Source organism: Sus scrofa, chromosome 11 (assembly GCF_054392235.1).
Source record: "Sus scrofa isolate SSC_HxYL_T2T_F1_AM1 chromosome 11, Sscrofa_HxYL_maternal_Yorkshire_Landrace_v2.0, whole genome shotgun sequence".
NCBI classification, from domain to species: domain Eukaryota; kingdom Metazoa; phylum Chordata; class Mammalia; order Artiodactyla; family Suidae; genus Sus; species Sus scrofa.
Genome location: NC_139393.1, coordinates 85,677,411 through 85,698,803, shown reverse-complemented (window position 1 = coordinate 85,698,803; position 21,393 = coordinate 85,677,411). Strand labels below are relative to the sequence as shown.

The following is a 21,393-nucleotide window of genomic DNA, read 5'->3' as shown; positions in this document are numbered from 1 at the left end:
CTCCCCCCACCTCAGAGCCGGGATGGAGACGGTGACCTCCCTGCCCCCGCGACAGCGCCCTGTTGCGACACCAGCCGTCTGCGCCACACTTGGGTCCCCAGTGCTTAGCTCCAGGCCCCCCGGCCCCCTGGTGCCAGGCGCACAGCAGGGTGTCAGCAAGTGTGTCTGATACATAAACAGAATTTTTCTATCAATGTTATCAGTAAATTCTTGTCACAAAAAAAGCATTGGAGTTCAAAGATAATTTTTTTTTTTTTTTGTCTTTTTGCCTTTTCTTGGGCCGCCCCCGCGGCATATGGAGGTTCCCAGGCTAGGGGTCGAATCGGAGCTGTAGCTGCCGGCCTACGCCACAGCCACAGCAACACCGGATCTGAGCCACGTCTGCAACCTACACCACAGCTCACAGCAACGCCGGATCCTTAACCCACTGAGTGAGGCCAGGGATCGAACCCGAGACCTCATGGTTCCTAGTCGGATTCGATAACCACTGAGCCACCATGGGAACTCCCAAAGAGAATTTTTGGCAATTCTGCCGAAAAATGCTAACTTCTGAGGTTTCCAAAGCAGTACTGCGGAGCACCAGGTCTTAAGGGAAAAAAACCCCACGTTTTTACTGTGTAAGAAGCAGGCAAACACAAAACTCTAACTTTTCAGTTACGAGTTTCACAAAACGAAGTTTTGAAGATGAGCCAGATCTCTTTGGAAAATCATCTGATTATGAAGCCGAGGAGGAGAGCAGCGGTGTTTCCATGCGGCCGTGAGAGCTGCAGACCCCGGGCCACTCTGCCATCGGCTCGGCCGTCTCAGAGCCGCTCGGGGGTGAACAAAACCCTGCCTTTGAGGATCTCTTGCTCTGAGCAGCGGCGACTGACCAGCTGGAGAGATGCGTACAGGCTGGGGGCCGCCACAGAACGACGCACGCGGCTGGCCCTGGCCTTTGGGACCACGGCCTGCACGCAGCGACCGTGCACTTCCAGGAAGGCAGGTCAAGCAGGGGCGCTGGGGGCATTCTTGGGGCGGCGTGTGTGCCAACGGCACTGAAACCCTTTCCGGCAAGGACCCCCAGGGATGCCATGACTCTTGGGCTGCACACACCAGGAAGCACCTGGGCGGCAGGTCAACCAGTGACAGATGCAGAACTGGGCGCATCGTTAGATTTGGAGACACTGTTACTATTACAGTGTTACCGTGGAAAACAGCAACAGGCTTGGCCGGAAGCTTCTTGGCATCCGGCCCAGGACTGACTGATTTATTTATTTATTTATTTTAGGGCCACACCTGCGGCTATGGAGGTTCCCAGGCTAGGGGTCGAATCGGAGCTGCAGCTGCCAGCCTACACCACAGCCACAGCAATGCAGGATCCAAGACACAGCCACAACCTACACCACAGCTCATGGCAACGCTGGATCCTTAACCCACTGAGCGAGGCCAGGGACCGAACCCGCAATCCCACAAATCCTAGTTGGATTTGTTTCTGCTGCGCCACGATGGGAACTCCAGGACTAACTGATTCAGGAAATATTTATTGTCAGTCCTCTGACCTCATTTAATTCTTAATCTAGCCTGCCACCTAACATCACGTACACACTCATTTTATTTTATTATTTTATTATTTTTTATTTTTCTTTTTTGCCCTCACCCACAGCACGTGGAAGTTCCCGGGCCAGAGCTCAAACTCACGCCATCGCAGCGCCCTGAGTCGCTGAAGTGATGACGCTGGGTCCTTGACCTGCTGAGCCACAAAGGAACCCCACAGATTCATTTTAAAATTAAAAAGAATGGAACGGACACTCTCTGGAACAGACACTCTGGCTGTTACCTGATGATGAGGCATCAACACCCTGAGGAAAGGTGATTACTAACCCACATGCAGCGTGATATGCTTCTTTTAAAACATTCTGTAGTGTTCTCATTTGTCTCAGAAGCGTGATGGCGGGGGGTGGGGGGGACAGGGAACAGGACCTGCCCCTGGAGACGCTTGGTGAGAAAGACCGAGGCAGGACCGGACAGCTGGCAGGTTTGCACAGGATCACGAGGCTGGAGGGTCAGAGCAGACCCTGAGCCTCTAGCTCTCCTTTGGACGACATCATGAGGGGCCAGGTCCCCCCCCGCCCCTGCCCCAGCACCGCAGCCCCGGGAAACCAGCAACCTCTGTCGGCTGAACACAGGACCCAGGGCAGGGGGAGGGGGAATTTCACTCTGGGGGTCAGGGGCAGGGCAGGGTCACAGCCCAGGTCCCCTGCCACCGATCGCCCTACGTGCAGAAGAGCGATTGTTTTGGTCCTCGGGCTACCGTGTGGCGAGAGTGGGTGGGACAGAGCGGGGAGACGCGCTCACACCCAGCTGGGGAGCGGGGGTGGAAGCCGCCACTGCCAGTGAGACGGGAGCTCTGTGCTGACTGCACCCTCCTTCCTCAGCGGTTCCTGCTAAAAACAGCCAGCAACGCGCACAAGCCGTGCTCTTCGGCCCTGGAGGGCAGCCCAGTCAGCACCTCGGAGGACAGAAAGGTGACTTCCGAGGCCATCAGGCCACCAAGGAGAGCTAAGGCATCTGACTTCATCAGGACACCACAGAACAAACAGCCATTAGCAAAGGAGACGGCCGCATTGAAGAGGCTATTGGATTTAATTCCCAGCTTCTGGCCTGAAGGTTCTGGTGACACTCTCACCGCCCTGCTTAGCAGGAGCATGTGGCCCTGGGCGCCTCACGCTCTCAGTGTCAAAAACAGGCAGCTGCCAGAGCTGCCTTCAAATTACAATCTGAGAATGCACACACACACACACATGCACACACACATGCGCACATATGTACACACATGCACACACGTGTACACACACACACCCCCACATGCACACGCACGTGCCCTAGCCATCGGAGCAGCCCAGGGAGGTGTGGGCTCCCCGGCACCCCTGGCCCCAGGCTGCTGCTCCGAGCTGGCACCCACCGCAGCCCGGAGCCCACGGCACAGCACCGGCCAGAACCCGAAGTGCCACCAGGCAGGAAAGACTGTGTCGCCCAGCCCAGAGCAGGGGTGGGGGGCGCGGGCCGGCACCAACACCAACACTCACTGCTATTCTCAGGATGGATGCCTTCACCGAGGTCCACTTGTCCTGCCTCCGGTCGATGACCAGGATGAAGCCGATGCCAGCATCCTGCAAGCTGAGAGGAGAGAGCCGTGGTCAGCGTGGGCATCTGGAGCATGTGCCTCCCCACCAGCCCTGAGGAGGCCTGGGTAACCCGGCTCCTCCTGTGATCCTCAGGCGGCTCCCGCACCGCGTAGGAAGCCGGTGCCAGGACAGCATCTAGCGAGTTGCACCAGCTCCCCGACTGCAGGCACTTCCCAGAGCTCGCCCTGACTGAGCCGGGCGGATGTGTCTGTGCAGCCTGCTCCGCAGCCTGACACCCACCAGCTCACGGCGCAGAGGTCCTGGCACAGCTCATCCTCCCCAGAGCTCAGCGGCTCTGCTCAGAGCCCGCAGTTCTCCTTCCACGTGGACCAGCTGGCTGAGCCCTTCAAAGTAAGCCTGCGACCCACACGCCGCCTCAGTCCTAGCATCTGAGGCCCCCTCGCTCATCCACGCTATCAAATCCCTCTTGATGGCACTGCCACAACTCTGGGCGCAAGCCCCCGAGGCGCCCGGAGGTGCATGGGCATCTGTTGGAGACGGGAGAGGAGACGAGGCTTCTGGCAACGGCAGCATCTGTGAGAGGAGGCGCTGAGCGCCCTGTAGCCACAGCCTCGTCCGCTCAGCCTGACGCGGGCGCCTGAGTCACGGTGGAGAAACGGGAGGTGCTTCCGTTGGACAATCCAGCTCCAGCCAATTGTGCGACGCCAGCAGCCCCGTGCCAGCCAATCACGAGGAAGGAACCCAGCTCTGACTTGAATTGCTAATTTCCAAGTCTCTGAACAAATCAAGGCAGCACTTCTGGGCTTAAATAAAGCCCAGAAATACGCGGAATACATATCAATTCTGCAGACTGTGAGGTGCCCTGCCTGCCGGGAACAGGACACAGCCAAGCCAGGGTGTGCCAGCCCCAGTTCCAGCAGACTCTCGAGCAGCGGCGCCGGGGCTGGAGATGCGTAGTCACACCTGTGAGGGCGCCGCACACCTGTGTGCACCTGACTGCAAGTCCTCATGCACCTGGGCGAGAGAAGGCCTCCACCTGTTCCGGGTACCCAGGTCCAGGAACGGCACAGGACTTCCGGGTAAATGCACACATTTCATCTCTGGGCCCACGTCCGAACCCCCGCGCGCGTGCACACACACCGCCGAGTCAATGGCTCTTGGCAGCTGTGCGGGCGCCCCTGACAGGACTGATTCAGGTCTGGCTCGGTTCTCAGGGAGGTAAGTTGAGTGTAAGTGCCAGGAACCAGGGATCACAGCTCTCTTTCCCCGCCCCCTCCCCAGCAGGGGGCGCAACACGGAGAGCAGGCTGGGGCTGGCTCAAGGCCAGGTGGGCCGTGGGGAGCTGGGCCGGGCAGAACCTGGTCCAGGGTTGGCCTGGGCGGGTGCAGAACCTGGTCCAGGGTTGGCCTGGGCGGGTGCGGGAGCCAGGCCCCTCAGTGTCGCGGGCACACGGCCTCTCCTGGGGCCCCATGCAGGCTCGGCCGCAGCCTGGGACTGGACGGAAAGAGGCAGCCTGTCTTGTCCACTAGCCTGCGCTCTGTGGGACATCCCTCCTGGTGGCTCCCCTCCTTCGAGGGGACAGGTCACAGGCTGTCCCCTGACACCACCCACACGTGCCTTCTCCAGAGTCTGCACCTTCCCCACCTTCACCGCCTCCCTCCCTCTCGCAGGCCAGTGGCCTGGTGGTCCACATTGGGGGGCTGAGACCCCGTGGTCCACACTGGGGGGCCAGTCGGGGGCTGAGACCCCACCCCCGGGTCTCGCTCTTTCTACAGGGGAAGAGACGAGACGGGTTTCCACTGAGCTCACGGCCACCCGCAGGCGTGGGCCTGGCCGGCACAAGGGTCTGAGAAGGGCTCCCAGGCTGCCTGCCCGCAGGGTTGCCCGCCACGTGTGGGGAGGATGCAGGCCTGTCTTCACCAGCTGGGCTGGGGCTCCTTCTCAGGGCCGCCTGGACAGGCCACTCAGCCAAGAACCATCTCAAGTCCCTTCTCTGCAAAAATGGGAACCCAAATAGCGCCCACCCCTCAGGCAGCTGTGAGGGAAAGCCGTGCTTCCCGCAAACGCCACGCTCCACCCCTTCCTGGAAGCTGAGCTCCAAACGCTGTGGGGCCAGGGGCCATCCCCTCCTTATGGCGTCACCCCTGCTTCGGAGCTGGAACACTCTCTGTGCCCAAACGTGGGAGCCTGGCTGGGTGGCCCCTGCACGGACCCTGCTGCTCTCCTCTGTGGGTTACGTTTATGCAAAACGCAGGCACAGGCAGGGCCGGCAGCCTGGGCACTCGCGGCGAGCTGCGGTCCAGGGCCTCCCTCCTGCGCCAACGCCGCATGGCCTCCATGGCTTCTGCCACACCTCCCTTTGGGATCTCTAACTCGATCTGTGCATTTGAACCCTGGAGGGTAAGGAGTTCGTAACACCAGAGCCTCCGGTCATGATGCAGCAGGACAACCAGCATCGCCAGCAGCTTCGACCGCGACCGCGCGAACAGGCAGAGCCACCAAAGACGAGACCTTTTAGAGTTAAGGGAGGGTGGCCCAGATGGCGGTTTCCCAGTGAGGCCGCTGTCGCTCAAGCAACTCCGGTTCCTGGTGCCTGAAAACACGTGCTTCCAAGCTCTGCGGTCACTTTGCTGCTGCCCAGAAGGTGCCTGGTAAGGTAGTGGCTCAGCCTGGGGCCCTCTCTCCTGGTGGGCACCACCCTGACACTGGGCTGCTCTCCTTTCCCTCATGACAACCCAAGAGGCAGGCACAGAGTCCAGGGACAGAGGAACAGAGAGGCTGGGTCGCCTGCCCAGGGTCACACAGCTGGTGAGCACAGGCGGGTGAGCCACACGGTCTGGCTCTGACTCCAAACCCCCCAGGCCAAGTCCATCTGCAGGAAGAAGCTGCCTCTCCTGTCCACCCACCCCTGGGCCGCCCCCCGAGTGGGGCCAGGCAGGGCTTTTCCTCTTCAGAAACAAACAGCAAAGCACCCCAGGCGGAGAGCCCTCTGCCCTGCCCCTTGTGCCTCCCACATTTTGGGAACAGAAACTCAGGGGCACACAGATGCAACAGCAGGGAGGCCCTTCTGCCCCCACAACCGCAGCCCCAGAGCCAGTCCCTGGGTCTGCCCTTCCCCCAGGAGCCAGGGCCCCTCACTCCCTCTCCACCTCGCTAAAGAGGTTCTGGGCTCCCCCCGCCCCTGCCCCCCACGCCGCCTCCCTGACCCCACATGCCCGGGGAGAGGGGGCAGCTCACTCGAGGATCTCGCAAGAGGCCGTCCCCCGGCTCCCCCACCACCGTGCTCCAGGCCTCGGGCGGAGATGGTAGATGCAGACTCTGGAGCAAATGATTCAGAAGCTGCGGCCACGCAGACCTGCTCCCAGGACCCTGGGCAGTGCCCTGCACACAGAGGGCGGCCCCCAGCCACCCAGCAGCTGGCTGGGGGCCTCCTGGATGGTTGCCCGGTAGCTGAGAGGCCGATGAGCTCACTTTTGGCCCAAATCACCAAAAAAGGCACAGAGCTCGTCTCACTCTGGCTGTGGGATTCACACACTGGTGCTGTCTCTAAGAGCCCAGGCCTGCTAACACCTCCGGGGTGGCCCTGGGTGTCTGGGGGCCCGGTTAACTGTGGTCTGACCTCCCCATCACCAGGCAGGAGCAGCATGCGGAGTCCAGGCACGAGGAGAGGGTGCTACCCGGCCTGAGGGCGCCGTCACCTCGTCCATCCCTGGTCCAGCTGCATCTTGTTCTAAGACCTGTCACATGACAGAGTGGGGTGGGCAGAGACGCAGAGAACCAGGTGATGGGGGGGCACCTGAGTGCATCCGGGGTCCCCCGAGGTTTGCTCAACACCAACTGGAGCGAGGAGGCCCAAGTGGGGACCCTTGCGTGGCCTCACGAGTCCCCAAGGCTTCTGGTGCTGCTGGTCTGAGAACCACTGGGAGTGGCAGGTCCCACAGACAAGCCCTGAGGACCTTCTGTGATCAGAGAAACGCCACGTCAGCGCCTCTGCCCCAGAGCAAGAGCCTGGGAGGAGGTCGGACCTGGGGGCAGGTCCCCCCTGGGCAGGGTCAGGAGGAAGTGAGTGAGGGCCGTGCCCTCCTCCTGCACCCAGGAAGGAGGCATCGCCGAGGTGGACAGCAGGGCTGCCAAGGGCGCAGATGGAAGGCCACCTGGGAGTCTGGGGGCTCATGCTGGGGGTGGAGAGGGGAGGTGAGCCGTGGGTGGCTGATGGGAGAAGGGGCTGACGGTGGTTTCAGAGGAGGAGCCCTTGAGAAGAAGTCTGAGGGGCGGGTGTCCAGGTAAGCAGGCAGGTGGGGGGACGCCCCTTCCCTGCAGGGCTGTGGGGCTGGGAGGGGCCGGGCCTGACAGCTTCTCACGGCTTTCTTTCCCAGGAGGCTTGCAGGAGGCAGAGCAGGGCAGCTACCTGCCACAGCCTGGGGTTCAGAGCCGGCTGTACGCATAGTTTAGGGCGTGCTGTGTGCTCATTGTAGGAATAAATTAAGTAAGTTGGCTGCTGCATCTGAGGGTTCCACATCGTGGATTCCACCTCAGAAAATGTTCAGGGAAAAAACCCAGAAGGTTCCAAGAAGCAAAACTTGAACTTGCTGAGAGCAGGCAACCGTTTGTACTGCGCTTCCACTGTGCTCCGGCGAGCGGTGGTTTGAGGGCTTTAAAGCACACGGGGGCGATGCAAGGTGCACGCAGACCCCCCGCCACCTGCGGCGGCACCTGAGCGCCTGTGGATTTGGGTATCTGGGGGGCAGTGTCCTGTAGCAGTGACCAGAGGCAGGAGCAAGGGGGAGGGCGCGTCGGCGTCAGACCACCGCAGTCACAGACGGATGCCCAGTGCGACCTGGGCACTGGGGTGCCCCACAGGCATGGGGGGCAGGCTGGCTCTCGTGTGCAGTAACGTAGGGTCAGCGAGGTGGTGGGGACAGTGAGCTGGGGAGCCCACAACCCTCTCTCGCCCTGGACGTGCTGCAGGGTCCCCTCCTGCTGGGATGGACCCCGGGCTCAGAGCCGAGGCTCTAACTCAGGGGGCTGACCACCCTGCATCCCCCGTGGCTGCAGCTTGTCTGGCCCAGGCCTGGCGCCCAGCGTGGCCGATGAACCAAGGATGGTGGGCTGAGGGGTCCAAGTGCCAGGACAGTGGCAGAGCAGTGTCAGCCCAGCTCTGGGGGGAGTCCCTGCTGTGGGCACGGATCTTCTGCTCAGCCTGGGTTTGAACTCGGGGTAGGGGTGGGGCGAGTTCAGAGGGACCCCTGGGCCGGGGCCTCTCCTGCCCCCCTGCTGGGGGCTCTGCCCCTTCCCCAGTCCTGCCCACACCAAGAGTCCCCGCTCCCTGCGCCCCAGGGGCTGCCAAAGGGTTGGGTGGGGGAGCTTTAACCCCGAGGCTCGAGAGACAGTGCTTCTCACCCCCAGTCACAGAGCAGCCCCGGGCTGGCCCCGCCTTCATCTCGGAGTCAGGAGTCGGGGCCCCACTGCCTGCAAGAGCTTGGGCAGGACTGGCCTCCCTCCCGCTGGAGGGTCTCCCGGGTGGGCCGCGCCCTGGGCTGTAGGGCGTTGGGGAAGCACCCCATGCACCGAGCTGTTTCTGCCCTCCCGCACCAGGGGGGGCCCTTGGTCACCACCTCTGCGGCCACCAGAGGCCCGCTGGCCTATTGCTACAGGAACCCTGAACTCCGGGAGCCACGGTCACCCAGGGTCGGCTCTGAGAGCCCCGCTTTCACCCCTGACCTCCCCCATCACGCCCCCGGCTGCACCCTGTCTGGCCCAGGCCCGGCTCCCAGCGCAGCCAATGAACCAAGGACCACGGTGAAGTGGGCACGTCAGCCTCGTCTCCTGCGTGGCCCCAGCTGCAGGGCCGACCCCGAAAGGGAGCTGGCCAGAGCCCACCGCCCCCCGCGGCTGCCCAGCCCCTCGAGGGTGGGGTGCCGTGCTCCCCGTCGTGTGCTGAGCGCCGCAGTCTGCCTCTGCTCTGAAGGCTGCTGCTCACATGGGGCTGTCATTGCTTATTTCAGAGTCTCTAATCAACAGAATAAATGTGCATGTATCAACCCACTTCCTACCCAGAGGAGGCCAACGCGGCGGCCCTGCTCTGGGCTGGTTTAGGGGCTCCAGGGGTGGACATCTCAGAAGTCGGAGCCTCTCCAGGCCTCAGGGTCGCCCCTCCCTGCACGGAGAGCCTGTTGCTGGCCAGGGCAGGGCCCAGCCCTTGAGGGGGACAGGACCCGCGGTCCAGCACAGCCGAGCAAGGTCTGCGTCCTTCAGCGGTTTTCCAGAATAAACATCCGCAGGTCAGAGCAAGGAGAGAGCGGGCGGCAGGTGCGTGAGAGAGCGGACAGCGGGCGGCAGGGAGCAGTTCTGAGCACACCTGGGCCCGGCCTCGCTCTGCCTGTGGGGCCCTCACCGTGGGAAAGGACAGCAGACGGGACGCCTCGGCGGCTCAGGACCGGGGTGATGTGAGGGCTCAGCGCTGCCTCGAGGAGGCCCACCCGGCCTGGCGCTGGGGTGAGGGGACCTGCCCAGCGTGGGGCCGGCAGGCCTTGCAGGAGGCGCACAGGCTGGCACCCGTCCCCGTGACCTTGGACATAGGCCTGTGCAATCCGGCCTGAACCTCTGCTTCCTGGCTGTCTCGTCCCGCTTAGGACTCAAAAGCGTCACCCGTCACCGTGTCGCCTGTGCCACGTTTTTCCCAACACTGGTCAGCTTTTCATCCCTGAAGCACAGCGGCGAGAAAAGCGTCAAACTCTCTGAAAACTGCCCCCCTTGGTAAGTGTCATGGGCCTGTGCTCAAGGCTGCAGCGGCCACGTGCTCGGGGAGGGGCGGGGACTGGGCAGGAGCCCCGGCCACACAGCAGGCCCTTCCTCACAACCCAAGGGGAGCAGCGCGCCTCCTACAGAAACACAGAGGCTCCTCCAAAGAGCCTGAGAACTAGACTTTTCGCTCTTTGCAGTTGTCTTTCTCTGTGTCACCATGAACGCTCTTCAGATGCATTTGAACTGACACAGGTGGAGCCAGGGGCCGTGCGTGCGCCCTGGGGGGGCTGGCAGGTGGCCTGGGCCGGGGACCCGCCTTGTGAGGGAAGGAACTCGACTGTTGAGCAGGTTCTCAAAGACTGACCTGAATCGGCTCAGAGACGCGGCTTCCTCCAGCAGAGGCTGGATGGATGTGCTGCGGTCCTTGGGGCGACGGAGAGCTGTCCTGCCTGAAACGGGAAGGCCATCCCACACCCCTACCATTCGGCTGAAGCAGGAGGACGCCACGCTCAGGGCACGAGGCCGGACACAAAGGGACGCAAAGGGACCAATGCCGTCTGACTCCACTCGGACAAGGTCCCTCCAGGGACCCACGCTCACCCATCCCTGAGCTCCCTGCACAGGGACCTGTCACCATTTCCAAGCAGCCCCCCACCCCTGGTCTCTTGGCCTTTCTCCGCAGATGAAGGGCACAGCTGTTATGTGGCTCCTGCCCCATGCCAGCCTGCGCGTCCCCACAGATGGGAACGTTCCACGTCTGAGCTGCCCAGGAGGTCAGCTGCTGGCCCGGGAACTGAAGGACGGCTCGCCTGGCCCAGGAGCTGAGCTTCTACATGGACTTAGTTTTAATTTTTCAGTTTAAATGGCCACACGGGACCAGTGGCTGTGCTACTGGATGGCAGAGACAGAGAAAGATCATTCCAGCAAAGGAGGCATCTGAGATGAGCTCCCCCAGGAGAGCAAGATCGGGACGCAGGTGGAGGAGGTCGCCCCAGTGGGCAAGGGTCCCTGGGCTTCAGAGCACGTGGGGCAACGGGCTAAGTGAGGCCACCAGACAGCATGCGGTGAGGACAGCCCTTCAGCCGCCGATGCCCCCAAGCGGAAAAAGGCTTGTGCAGCCAGAGCATCTGAGAGCTTTTACACACAGGACTGGCTGCCAGGTGTCCGGTCCTACAAGTAGGACCAGACCCGCTGGGCCGGGAACAGGGCTGCTGGTGAGGCGACCACCGGGCTCCCCTGCTTGGTCCACACCAGACGCTGGGATGCAGCCACCGGAGAACGAGGGGGGCGCTGTCCACAGGTTTGCCTGCCACATGCTGTCCACTAGGAAGGGCTGTGGCGGGACGTCTGTGCTGCCCTGTTTGCGGGGGGGGGGGGTGGTTGCACAAGAACAGAGTTGCGGTTACCGTGGGGAGGGAAGGGGGCGGCGTGAAAGCTTCTGCTCTTGCAGGCACATTTGAGCTGCTCGGTGCACCTCATGCCACGTTTATATCTTTGAACCAAGAGTCAGTTGAAACCTCGCATGGAAGTCACAGCCACCGTGAGCAGGCGGGGCTGCCGAGCCCTGCCAGCCAGGGTGCGTCTAAAGCTTAGCGAGCATGACGGCCTGACTGCAGGGGCCTCCCAGAACTAACGCATCAGGCGTGTCCCCAAACGGGTGGCTGGGAGCCTAGGAGTGGCCTCACAGCCCTGTGCCATCCACACGCACCCTGCTTTCCGCTGTCACGCAGTCCATACAAACTGCACGTGTGTGGTGTGCATGCACAGGTATGCAGTGTGCTCACGCCCATGCTCGAGTGTGGCCCGTGCGTGGCGAAGTGTACACATGCCTTTATGTGCATGTGTGTGGTGTGTGCACCTCCATGTGTACCCGCGCCCGAGCATCCGGCCGGGCAGCTCTGTGTCTCCCTCGCAGTGCGCCTGGTGCTGGACCCAGGGCCCTGCCCTCAGACGCGAGGCAGGGGTGAAAGAAGCGTCACAAGCTTTCCTCATCGGGTAACTTCCATCAGCATAAACACGCCGTTCTCTCTCTCACCTTAAAAGAAAATGCCACCCACCCCTCGTGGGTGCCCTGTCTCTGCCTCCACTCAGGTCCCTCTCCATGCGTTTTGTGCGATTCGCCCGGCAGCATTCCCCTTCACCCCAAGGCCTGGGTGCGGGGACCCCGCCCTCCTCCTCCTCACCTTACTTGGCCCATCAGTAGGTGACCGTCCAGGGAACAGTCTGGGTGGGACATCTGAAGGGGAGGTGACGTAAGTGGCTGCAGGTGGAACGTCCCCCCACTCACCTTTCAACTCTGGGGAGCCTCACACGGCCCACAGGCCCAGAGGCCCCTCCCGCCCGAGACCCCTCCCCCAGCTGGAGCCCCCTGCTCTGTCCCCAGACAGACCCCATCCGAGACCCTGCCCTCGACGAGGCAGCCCCCCACTGAAGACCATCTGACAGCTCAAAACAGCGCCCCACCTGCCCATTCCCTTCCAGGTGACAGCACCCCCAGTCTTCAGGCCACACTTAATTCCTGCCCCTGGGACTGAGGGCCCCCCGGGGTCCTCGAGCACCGTCCCCCGTCACGGAGGTCTCCCTCCTGGAGTCGCCCTCGGGGCTCCTTTCTCTCCGATTGTCCTATTTCACAATCCGCACCTTCGGGAACTATTTAACTGGGACATCGGATGCACGGTTTCATCCTTTGTTCCCGCCGGGTCTCAAGTGTGTCCAGCCACTCCTCCCAGATGCAACCCAGCCCCTCCCTCCCACTCGCCCGTCCCACGAGCTCTGTAGGGTCCCGGCCACCCTCTGGGCAGGGCATGTGGCTCACGGTCACTCGTCACATGCCCTGAACTTGCCCACACCAGCTTGGCAGGTGGCGATGGAGCCCCAAGGGAACTGCAGTGTCACAGGCACCTGTGTGAAGCCAGCCCGGGTGTCCCATGGGCGTCTGATGCGCCAAAGTGCTTCTAAATGACCCACAATTGTTCATCAGCTGGAGCAGCCGAACTGGGGCTCCCATCATTTGCGCGTACAACTGAGGGGGTCTCAGGTGGGGAGCCCACGTTTGGAAGGATGAAGGGTCAGGGTCAGCGACGACGAGCCCCTCGAAGCAGCCCTGCGGTGAGGTCTGAGCCCTGGCGCACCCCTGCCCAAAGGTCTAGCTTCCTGCTACCGGGCTGTGCAGGGAAACCCAGCCCCTTTCTCAGCTCCCTGCCTCCTCCTGCCTCCAGGGGTTCGGGGGACTTGGGCCAGGATCGCTGGCTGTGCCCACCAGGTGGCGGCCCCCAGCGTCTGCAGCCTCCCGCGGGAGGGGCTCCCCCACCCTCCGCGGGCAGGGCCGGTGGCTTCACCCGCACACCGAGTGTTTCGCCCCCACCTTTTAAACGTGCGCTGCATCTTCTAGAAACATGAGTGTGCACGCGCCACTGGGCGAGAGCACTTTTGTTTAGGAGGTCCCCCAAATCTCCCCTCTCATGAGGCCGACCCCCACCACACCCCAAGGATCCGGCGACGGTGCACCCCGTCCCTGCCGGCCTGGGGACCCCGCCCTCCCCGCCGGCCCTTCCGAGCTGTGAAACCGGGGCGCGCGTACCACGTGGGAGTTTCTGTCCGGACGAAAGGGCGCCGGGTCCGCAGGCCGCACCCCAGCACCTGCACCCGGAGGAGGCGACGCCCGAACAAAGCACACGCTGACTGTCACAGCACACAGGGCCCCGGAGTCGGGGCCCACGGGTCTGGGCCGCACACATTCAAATCGCCCGGTGGCCACGTCCTCGGCCGCACAGCCCCTCCAAACGCAAGTGACGTGCTCCCCTCCCAGCTTCACAGGGAGCCCCGCTTCCTGCCCTCGCGCTCGTGCAGGACCGCGTGCGACCTTGGCATCGGGGTTTGGAGAGGCTCCGTTCTGCCGGGTAAGAACCCTCACACGGAAGAGAACCCAAGGCGCTGGTCCTACCGGAGAGGGGGTAAGTGTGCCGGATGAGGGGTGCAGAGGGAGCTTCCGCCCCGCCAGACCGCATGGCCTGCACCGGCGGACAAAGCCTATTTGTCCAGGAAATGTTTACCCAGGGGCCACATGCTGCTCTGGGGACCTGCGTGCAGAGCAGGCAGACCAACACCGAGCTGTCAGGTGCCGGTGACATTCCGGGTAAGCCTGTGAAGCTGGGGGGCCGGTGGGCTGGGCCTGGGGTGGGAGGCAGGACGGAGGGCACCCTGGAGGAGGCAGCCTGCAGCCTGAGAACGGCCATCTCCAGCGACCAGGGCTGACAGAGCAAGTGCAAAGGCCTGAGGCCAGGAGGCTCGAGGACCAGCAGGACCCCTGAAGGGGGGTGACCCTAGAGGGCAACCAGGAGCAGCCTCACTTCTGAGTTGCTGCTGGAACGACGCTGACCTTCTCAAGCCGAGAGCGACCTGAAAACCTGCGGTTCCAACCACAGGCAAGGAAGGGCTCACCCCTCTGAGCCACTTTAGGTGGCGGGGGTGGGCGCACAGCCCCTGTGGTCCCCAGGCCTGCTTTTCAGCCAGTGCTGAGTGGCCACTGAAGCAAGGCCACCCACGGGCCACCGAGTCCAGGGCTGTCCACCAACTCAGCCGGGGCTGGGGACTGTGGCTCTAACTATAGACACAGCTCCTGGCAACTTCTAACCTCAGGCTTCGGGTTGTAGGTCCATGAACGGGGTGGGAAGATGGCAGAGAAGGGGGGCCCGGGGCTGGACCCCAGGGCAGGCACAGAGCCCTCCGCACGCCTCTCAAGCCTCTGACTCTATCACTCACGGTTCAGGAGGGAGCGAGGGGCTGCTGGCCTCCTTGTGGTCTCTGACACGGAACTGGCAGAGGTTTCACTGAAGGGCAGGGCCGGCCCTGATCACAGCTCCCAGGCTTAGACTGAGGACAGTGACTTCTGACCACTCTGCGTGCAGCGTCCACAGATCTCACTGAGCCCTGAGCTCCAATGCCCAGCTTGAGACAGGTCGGGGGGTGGCCGTCGGGGGAGGGCGCCACGGGAAGGACAAGGGCCATGCCCTTCCTGGACGTGGAACGCCCACCCCTGGGAGAGGCCATGGCAGTGGTTCTTGGGGAGCTGCCCGAAGGCTGCCCTCTGGAGAACCAGCCAGAGGGCCTGGGGCGCCCAACCTGCCAACAGCCCCGCTGCCACCTTGTTGAATCACTGGACTCCCTGAAACCAGTGCCGAGTGCAGCCGCCCTCCTGCTGGCCTGTCTCTCGTGTTCCCCAGGGCCCTGCAGTTTTTCTGCACTCACTGCTGGGTGTGCCAAGCACTGGGCCCCATGCGAGGTTCCACCCCAAGGACCCACCTCAGAGCCATTCCACGAGGGACCCCTCCACCTCCTTGCCAGTCTCCAGACCCGTGATCCTACTCAAGCCATGTCCCTGAGGTCCAGGGACCCCGTCCAAGGACACCCGCCCTCCTGGCCGTAATTTCAAGGGCCGAGGGAGAAAAGAGACGTAGGGCACTGCAGGATCGCAGGCCTCTCGCGAAGCCCCCAGGGCCCTTAAGGAAGGGCTCCGAGGACGGCTACCCACTCCGGGACACTGGCCGGCCTTCCCCTCAGCCCAGCTGCCCAGAGCCTGCCCCAGGGAGTCGGGTACCGAGAGGGTCGGAGACGCAACCAGCAGCAGCGCCCAGCTTGCTCTGCCACGTGACCTCCCCCTCTGACCCTGACAGGGGTGAAGGGCTTCCGAGGCCAGGGATCAGTGGTCTGCTTCCTAGTTAGACCAGCTGCCCTGGGGAGCTCTGATCCAGCGCTCAAACTCGCGGGAGGCACAGTGCCAACCACGCCCAGGCCGATCCTCGCGCTGCAGGCTGCTCCCTACACGCCCTCTCTTGGGACCATGGAAAGGAGCAGCGATGTTTGCCAGGCTGGGCTGTGCCCTGGGCTAACCGAGATCCCCAGTGGTGGTCTGCAGCCTCACCCCTTCTGAGGGGTGTGTGGAGGCAACACCCGGGCTGCACGGTGCCAGCCCCCCGCCCCTCAGCTCTGGATGCCACACTGCCCAGCACGGCGTGGGACACAAAGGAGGCTCCCTGCCTCCTGGAGGACAGGCTCTCGTTCCGCTTGCAGTAAAACAGGCACCGCCCCCGCTCCCACGCACCTGGGGATGCTGGTGAGATAGGTCATGACATTCTGGAACTCCTTGTCCGGGACGTCGCCAAAGGCCGGGTAGTCCGGGAAGGTGATGACCGGGCTGCCGTCCTGCCCCCGCCCACCTGGGGAGAGAGGGCAGCACTTAGTGCCGGGCGGGGGGCGCGCCTGAGTCTCAGCAGGACAGTCCTTTCCCAGAAGCACCAAGAGACGCGCTTTCCAGGTTTTTATTGTGGGAGGAGCATGTGCTGGTGATGGAAGCAGGTGGGACGAGGTGAGCGGGACTGGACAGGCACCTGCGACTGGGCCTCTGTGCGGGCACATCCCCGCACCCCCCGCCCCCTGCGCACCCTTCTGCGTCACTGGGAACGTGGGGACAGAAAGCTGGCGTCCTGCTTCCCTCCTAACGGTGTGAGCTCTGCAGATGACGTGACGGTCATTTGAACGTCGCCTGTGCCTTCTGGCTACAGTCTGGCCTCGGCCTCTGCCCGGGAGGACAGACGGTTCCCTCCGACAGGAGTCAGCCTTCGGCATCGGGGGCAGACGTCCAGGTGGAGGGGAGTTTCCCAGGGAAGGCGCACCTGACACGTTTCACGAGGAACCACCAGGCAGCGCCGGCTTCTGGGGAGGTGAGCGCGGCTTCACCGAGTCGGCCGCCAGCAGGGCCGGGCGCATCCGGGCCGCCTCACAGCCAACCCGGAGCTGCGGCGCAGAGGCCAGGACAGCACAGGCGGTCCCCTGGGCGGCTGCAGGCGGCCACCGCTGCTCCTCCCGGGTGGGTCCACTTCTCCCTCCTCGGGTCTGGCCTGGCGGCCTGCTCTGGCCATCGTGGGAATGGGGCGATGCCACGTGACCCCAGGGCTGGTCTGCAGGTCAGAGCTGAGCCCACCTCAGACCACAGAGCTCCCGCTTAGGAGCTGGTCACCACGCGAGTGACAGCGCAGAGCTCAAAGCAAGGAAATGAACTCCTGCAGGTGGAAATTTTACGGTGAACCTCCACAGGCGGCCGGTGGCAGATGGCGCGATGGGGCGAACACCCGGGGCCCCCGATTCGAGGGCAGGCCCCACCGACCCTGCGGGCCTTCTCACTCTGTCCATGCCTGGCGCTCTGGTGGCCACTGGCCATGTGCACAGCTCTGGGGGTCACTCTGGGTGGGGCTGCTGGCCTCCAGTGGGTGGAGGGGAGGGTGCTGCAGGGTGGGTCAGCTCCACGGGGGGCTGTTCAGCCACAAATGTCTGCGGTACAGGGCTGAGAAGCCCCCACACCAACCGTCCCGCTCAGGCACCCCTGGCGCAGGGTGATGGCTGTTTGGGCCAGGCGGGCAGTGGCACCATGACAACGGGAGGTGTCCGCATGTACGGAGGGGCCGTGGGGCTCCGGCCTCTGCTTGGGAAGGGCTCGGGGTCCCTGAGAACCCATGACACTCCAGGGTGGCCGTGCACATTTAAGCTCAAGGCGTGGGGTCTTCTAACAGATTCCCAAACTCGGCGATGTGAACCAGCTCCGCCTGGCAGCTCTCCATCTGCAGGCCGGCGTCGAGGCTGGCTCGGAGGTTCTCTGCCCCGGGCCTCGCTGGCGGAGATCCAGGCCTGGCCTGTGAGCCCCCCGGGCCCGGCATCGTCCTCCAGGCTCCTTTGGGTTGGCAGCATCCAGCATCCACAGCTGCAGGACTGGGGTCTCCCCCGGCACCCCTCCATTGCCCAGGCCAGCACGGGAAACTGTCACATCGCCTCCCTGGTCCTGGGCACCCTTCGTGCAGGGCCTGGGCCTCTGAGGGCTCAGGGGTCTGTCGGCCCCACGCACCGTGGCCTTACAGCCCCTGAGGCAGCTCCTGCAGAGCCCTCCTGAGCGTCCTCCGCCTCCGAATAACGGGAGAGGCGGGTCTGGGGTCGGGGTGTCCTGGGTCTGCTCTGGAGGTGCGACGTGACCACCCGGAGAAAGGTCGAGGCCATGAGTTCGCTGCCGTGGCTGGGACCCGTCTCGTGGGGGACTTTGGTTTCTCTGAAGGAAGCCCTGCACTCTCTCCTTCCTCCCGAGCCACGCATGGGTGCACGCTGGGTGGCACATGGGCCAGAGCCACACAGGGCCCGGCTTGGGGAGCAGCTCTGGCACCAGGGGGACAGCAGGCAGGCAGGAGAGAAGGATGTGAGACTTCGCCCGCAGGGCCCCCGGCACATGGTGGCCTTAGCAGGCAGGTCGGCTCAACCGAGGGTGACCATGCTGTTTCTGGGCAGGGCCCTCCTGCAGTGGTCACGCCTTTGCAGCACAAGGCGCCAGCATGTCCAGCGGCTGGACAGGCAGGACAGAACAGCAGGATGTCCTCATGGAGCAGAGGCAGAACCTGGGCCCCAGGGGAAGGTGGCCGGTGGACAGGGGCCGGGGACACAAAGTGACCCCAGGAGAGGCTGGCAGGGCAGTGCCAGCCCCTTGCCTTCATCACTTGAACCCCACGGCCTTCTTCCAGCCGACAGAGCTGCAGAAGCCAGACCCCCGGCCCTGGGTGCTGCAAGAAGGCAGCTGTGCCACACTTGTGCCTACTCCCCTGTCCCTGAAGGCTCTGGAATCCAGGGGGCAGCCAGGAGCACTGAGGATGCAGCCCCCTGGGGACCCAGTGACGTCTGGCTGGTGCCGGCCGACTGGCCGGGGCTCCTTGTCACGGGAATCCGTGTGCCGCAGAGCAGACAGCAGCCCCTGGATGTCCCCAGCCCCCCAACCTGGTCCCGAGGCCCAGGGAGGCCAACCACCTGCCTGAGCAGACGCCCACACTCTGCCCCGCCCTGCACTCACCAGACAGGTAGGCAAAGCGCTTCTTCAGCTGTTCCTGGATGTCGGCTGCACAGAGCGGGCTGAGGTCCTGGTGCATGATTTCGTCTGCGGGGAGAGTGGGGCAGAAGGACACGCTGTGACTCGGGGACGCCGCCCCGCACGCCCCGCCCGGGTCAGCCCCACCGCAGACACCGAGGGGACCCAAGGATTGCAGCTTCCAGGGCAGAAACCTGCTTTCTCTCTCAGAGCAGAAAAGGCTGGTGATGCACTAGTATTTAAATGCATGAGTCAGAGGCAGAGAGAAAGACGAGGGAGGGGGAGGGAAGGGGGGACAGGCAGGCGGAGGGGGCCCAGGAAGTGGAGCAGGGCTGGGAGCTGGGGGACTGGCCCCCAACACCAGCGGTTGGGGGCAGACCCACTGTGGCCTGTGAGCGCCGCCCCTGAGCCTTCACCTGCTGTCAGAGCAGAAACCTGGCCACCGCCGCGGGTCCGACACGGACGCCGGGCCTCGCCCTGTCTGACACTGATCCCGAAGAGGCTGCAAATGCTAGATGGGGGGGGAGGGCACAGCCTGGAGTCATCGACCAGAAACAGGGTCTTCAGGGTGGCTCCTCTGCCAGCCCACCCCGTGCGTCCTGACCTTGCTGCCTTGCTGCCATGGCCTGGCCTCTGCTCCGTGTCCAGCTTGTGGATGGCAGAGGGTGAGTCTGCGTGTGCGAGGGCAGAGCTGCTTCCACTGACCACCCTGCACGTTCTGTGACAGGGTCACCGTCCCTTGGCTTGGCCACTGTCCACGTGAACTTGGTTCCAGGGAGGCGCTGTGGCCTCACCCCCACCCCCCGCCGCCGCCACCATCCTCTCCAGCCACGGGCTGCCCCCACATTCCTCGAGTTCCCGATGGGCTGAGGTCCTGCCAGCCTCTCGGCCTCTGCCCAGGCTGTCCCCTCGGTGACTTTCCCCATCTCCGCCTGCTGGTCCAGGTTCACTCAGCTCCCAGCAGACATGTCTGCTCTTCTGAAGGCCTCTCCCGGCTTCGAGCCTGGCGGGGCCCCAGCATCCTGCAGCCCTCACCGCCCGTGGCCCCCACGGCTGCCTGAGCCCAGGGAAGGAGCTCGAAGCTTGGGCTGAGCCATCGAAGCTCAGATGCCTCCCCAGAGCTTCATTTAGAGTCTGCCGAATTCGGCAAAGTGGGTGGACTTGCACACAGGCTGCTCCCAGAACTCCGCCTGCCACAGGCCCCGTGGGTGTAGGCTGCTGACCCTGTGGACTTGCTGGGAGCAAAACCAATCTAATATCGTGCCTGAGCTCAAACTCCCCAGTTAAGGTTCAAAAGCAGGGCTCCTTCATGCGGGGTGTGCATTGTGCCCATGGACTGTCCCAAACTCAGTTATCCCAAACGCTCACTGGCCGCCCCTCCCAGGGCTGTTTCCAGCCTGCACGCAGGTGGGGACGTGTGCCGCTGGCCATGTGACCCTCCCGCGGACGGCAGGCACGCTGGCGTCCCTTCCACGCACTTCTTCATTCCCACCGAGGCCCTGAGGCCCTGCGTTAAATCGTGCGTTCAAGCTGCAGGCGACCGCTGGCCTAGCAGGAAGGGGGGTGCCCAGCCTGCCCCGTGTACGCATCCGGCCGCCCGTCCATCAGAGGTCTGGCCAGGAAGCGGGGTCGCCCTGCCCGCCAGCTCAGCACGAGGGTCAGCAAAGGCCAGCTCTGTGCGAGCACAATGCCGCACAGATAACCACCAGTTCCAGGCTCCTGTCGCCAGACTCTGCGGAGTCTCCAGGCAATTACCCTGAGGGTCAGAGGGTACAGGGCAGAGGCCAGCACTTCCCTTCTGCCCCCCTGCAGGGGTGGGGGCTGGGGGCCTGCCAGCCAACCCTGTCCCCTGGCACGGGAGCCCATCTGGAAAGGCCACTCTGTCTGAGCATTGCAGGGGACAGACGCTGCACCCGCTCGGGGGCCAGTGGGAACTACCCCTTGCTGGGCTCACGGTGTCTCAGCCGTCCTGGGGCCCAGCTCAGTTCTACGGGGACAGAGGGGCAGGAACCCCACCTGCAGGAGCCTATGCTGACGCCGTCCCCTGGACCCTGCCTTGTCTGGGACCCAGGGGCTCCTTCATCTTTGCACCTTCTCGCCCGGACGCAGAGTCAGACTCCCTAGCAGACTTCTTCCCTCTCGCAAACGGACGGAGGATCTGCTTTGTTCCAGGAGGACTCTGTGTGCAGAGCAGGTAGTGTCTAGCCCTCGCGTCCATGGGAAGGGCCTCTGGCCTGGACCCTTGCTCCTGCAGCCTTAGGCGGGGAACGCACGCGGGGACTGGGCCAGAGCGCCTGGGACCCCAGAACGTGTGTCCAGGTGGCGGAGGTCCAGTCAGGGAGCCCCACTGCACCCGCGGGAGCCTGGAGCCTGGGTTTGGAGGCAGGTCCCTGTCTTGCCAGTGACCCTGGATCTCGCTGAGGGGAGGCGGGAGCGTGAGGAGGGTGGGCCGCTGAGAGGCCCGGGCGGCGAGGCTGCTGAGGCTATTACGAGCTAATTCCCTTCCGCGTTTACACACGGTTGCACGTCCACACCCCAGGCTTTTGTTTATCTTCCATCAAAATACAGCAGTGATGCCCTTCAAGCCCACGGCGGGAGGAGGGGTGGCTGCACCAGCTCACGGGGGCA

The 21,393-nt window shown here is 63.7% G+C and overlaps 1 protein-coding gene across 32 annotated transcripts in view; it reads right to left on the bottom strand.

Annotated features, from left to right (window-relative positions):
• The window catches only part of MCF2L (MCF.2 cell line derived transforming sequence like), a 97,442-nt gene that overhangs the window by 26,355 nt on the left and 49,694 nt on the right, over positions 1 to 21,393 (bottom strand). For 31 of the 32 annotated variants that reach the window (XM_084982347.1, XM_021065972.2, XM_084982351.1 and 28 more), the window contains 3 exons: positions 18,751 to 18,834; positions 15,973 to 16,087; positions 3,069 to 3,159 (listed from right to left, as the gene is read on the bottom strand). In XM_084982347.1, coding sequence (XP_084838473.1) covers positions 3,069 to 3,159; positions 15,973 to 16,087; positions 18,751 to 18,834 — 290 coding nt within the window. Of the gene's footprint in view, positions 1 to 3,068; positions 3,160 to 3,407; positions 3,775 to 15,972; positions 16,088 to 18,750; positions 18,835 to 21,393 lie in introns of those variants that run through there. The other variant, XM_084982359.1, reaches the window with a different exon arrangement.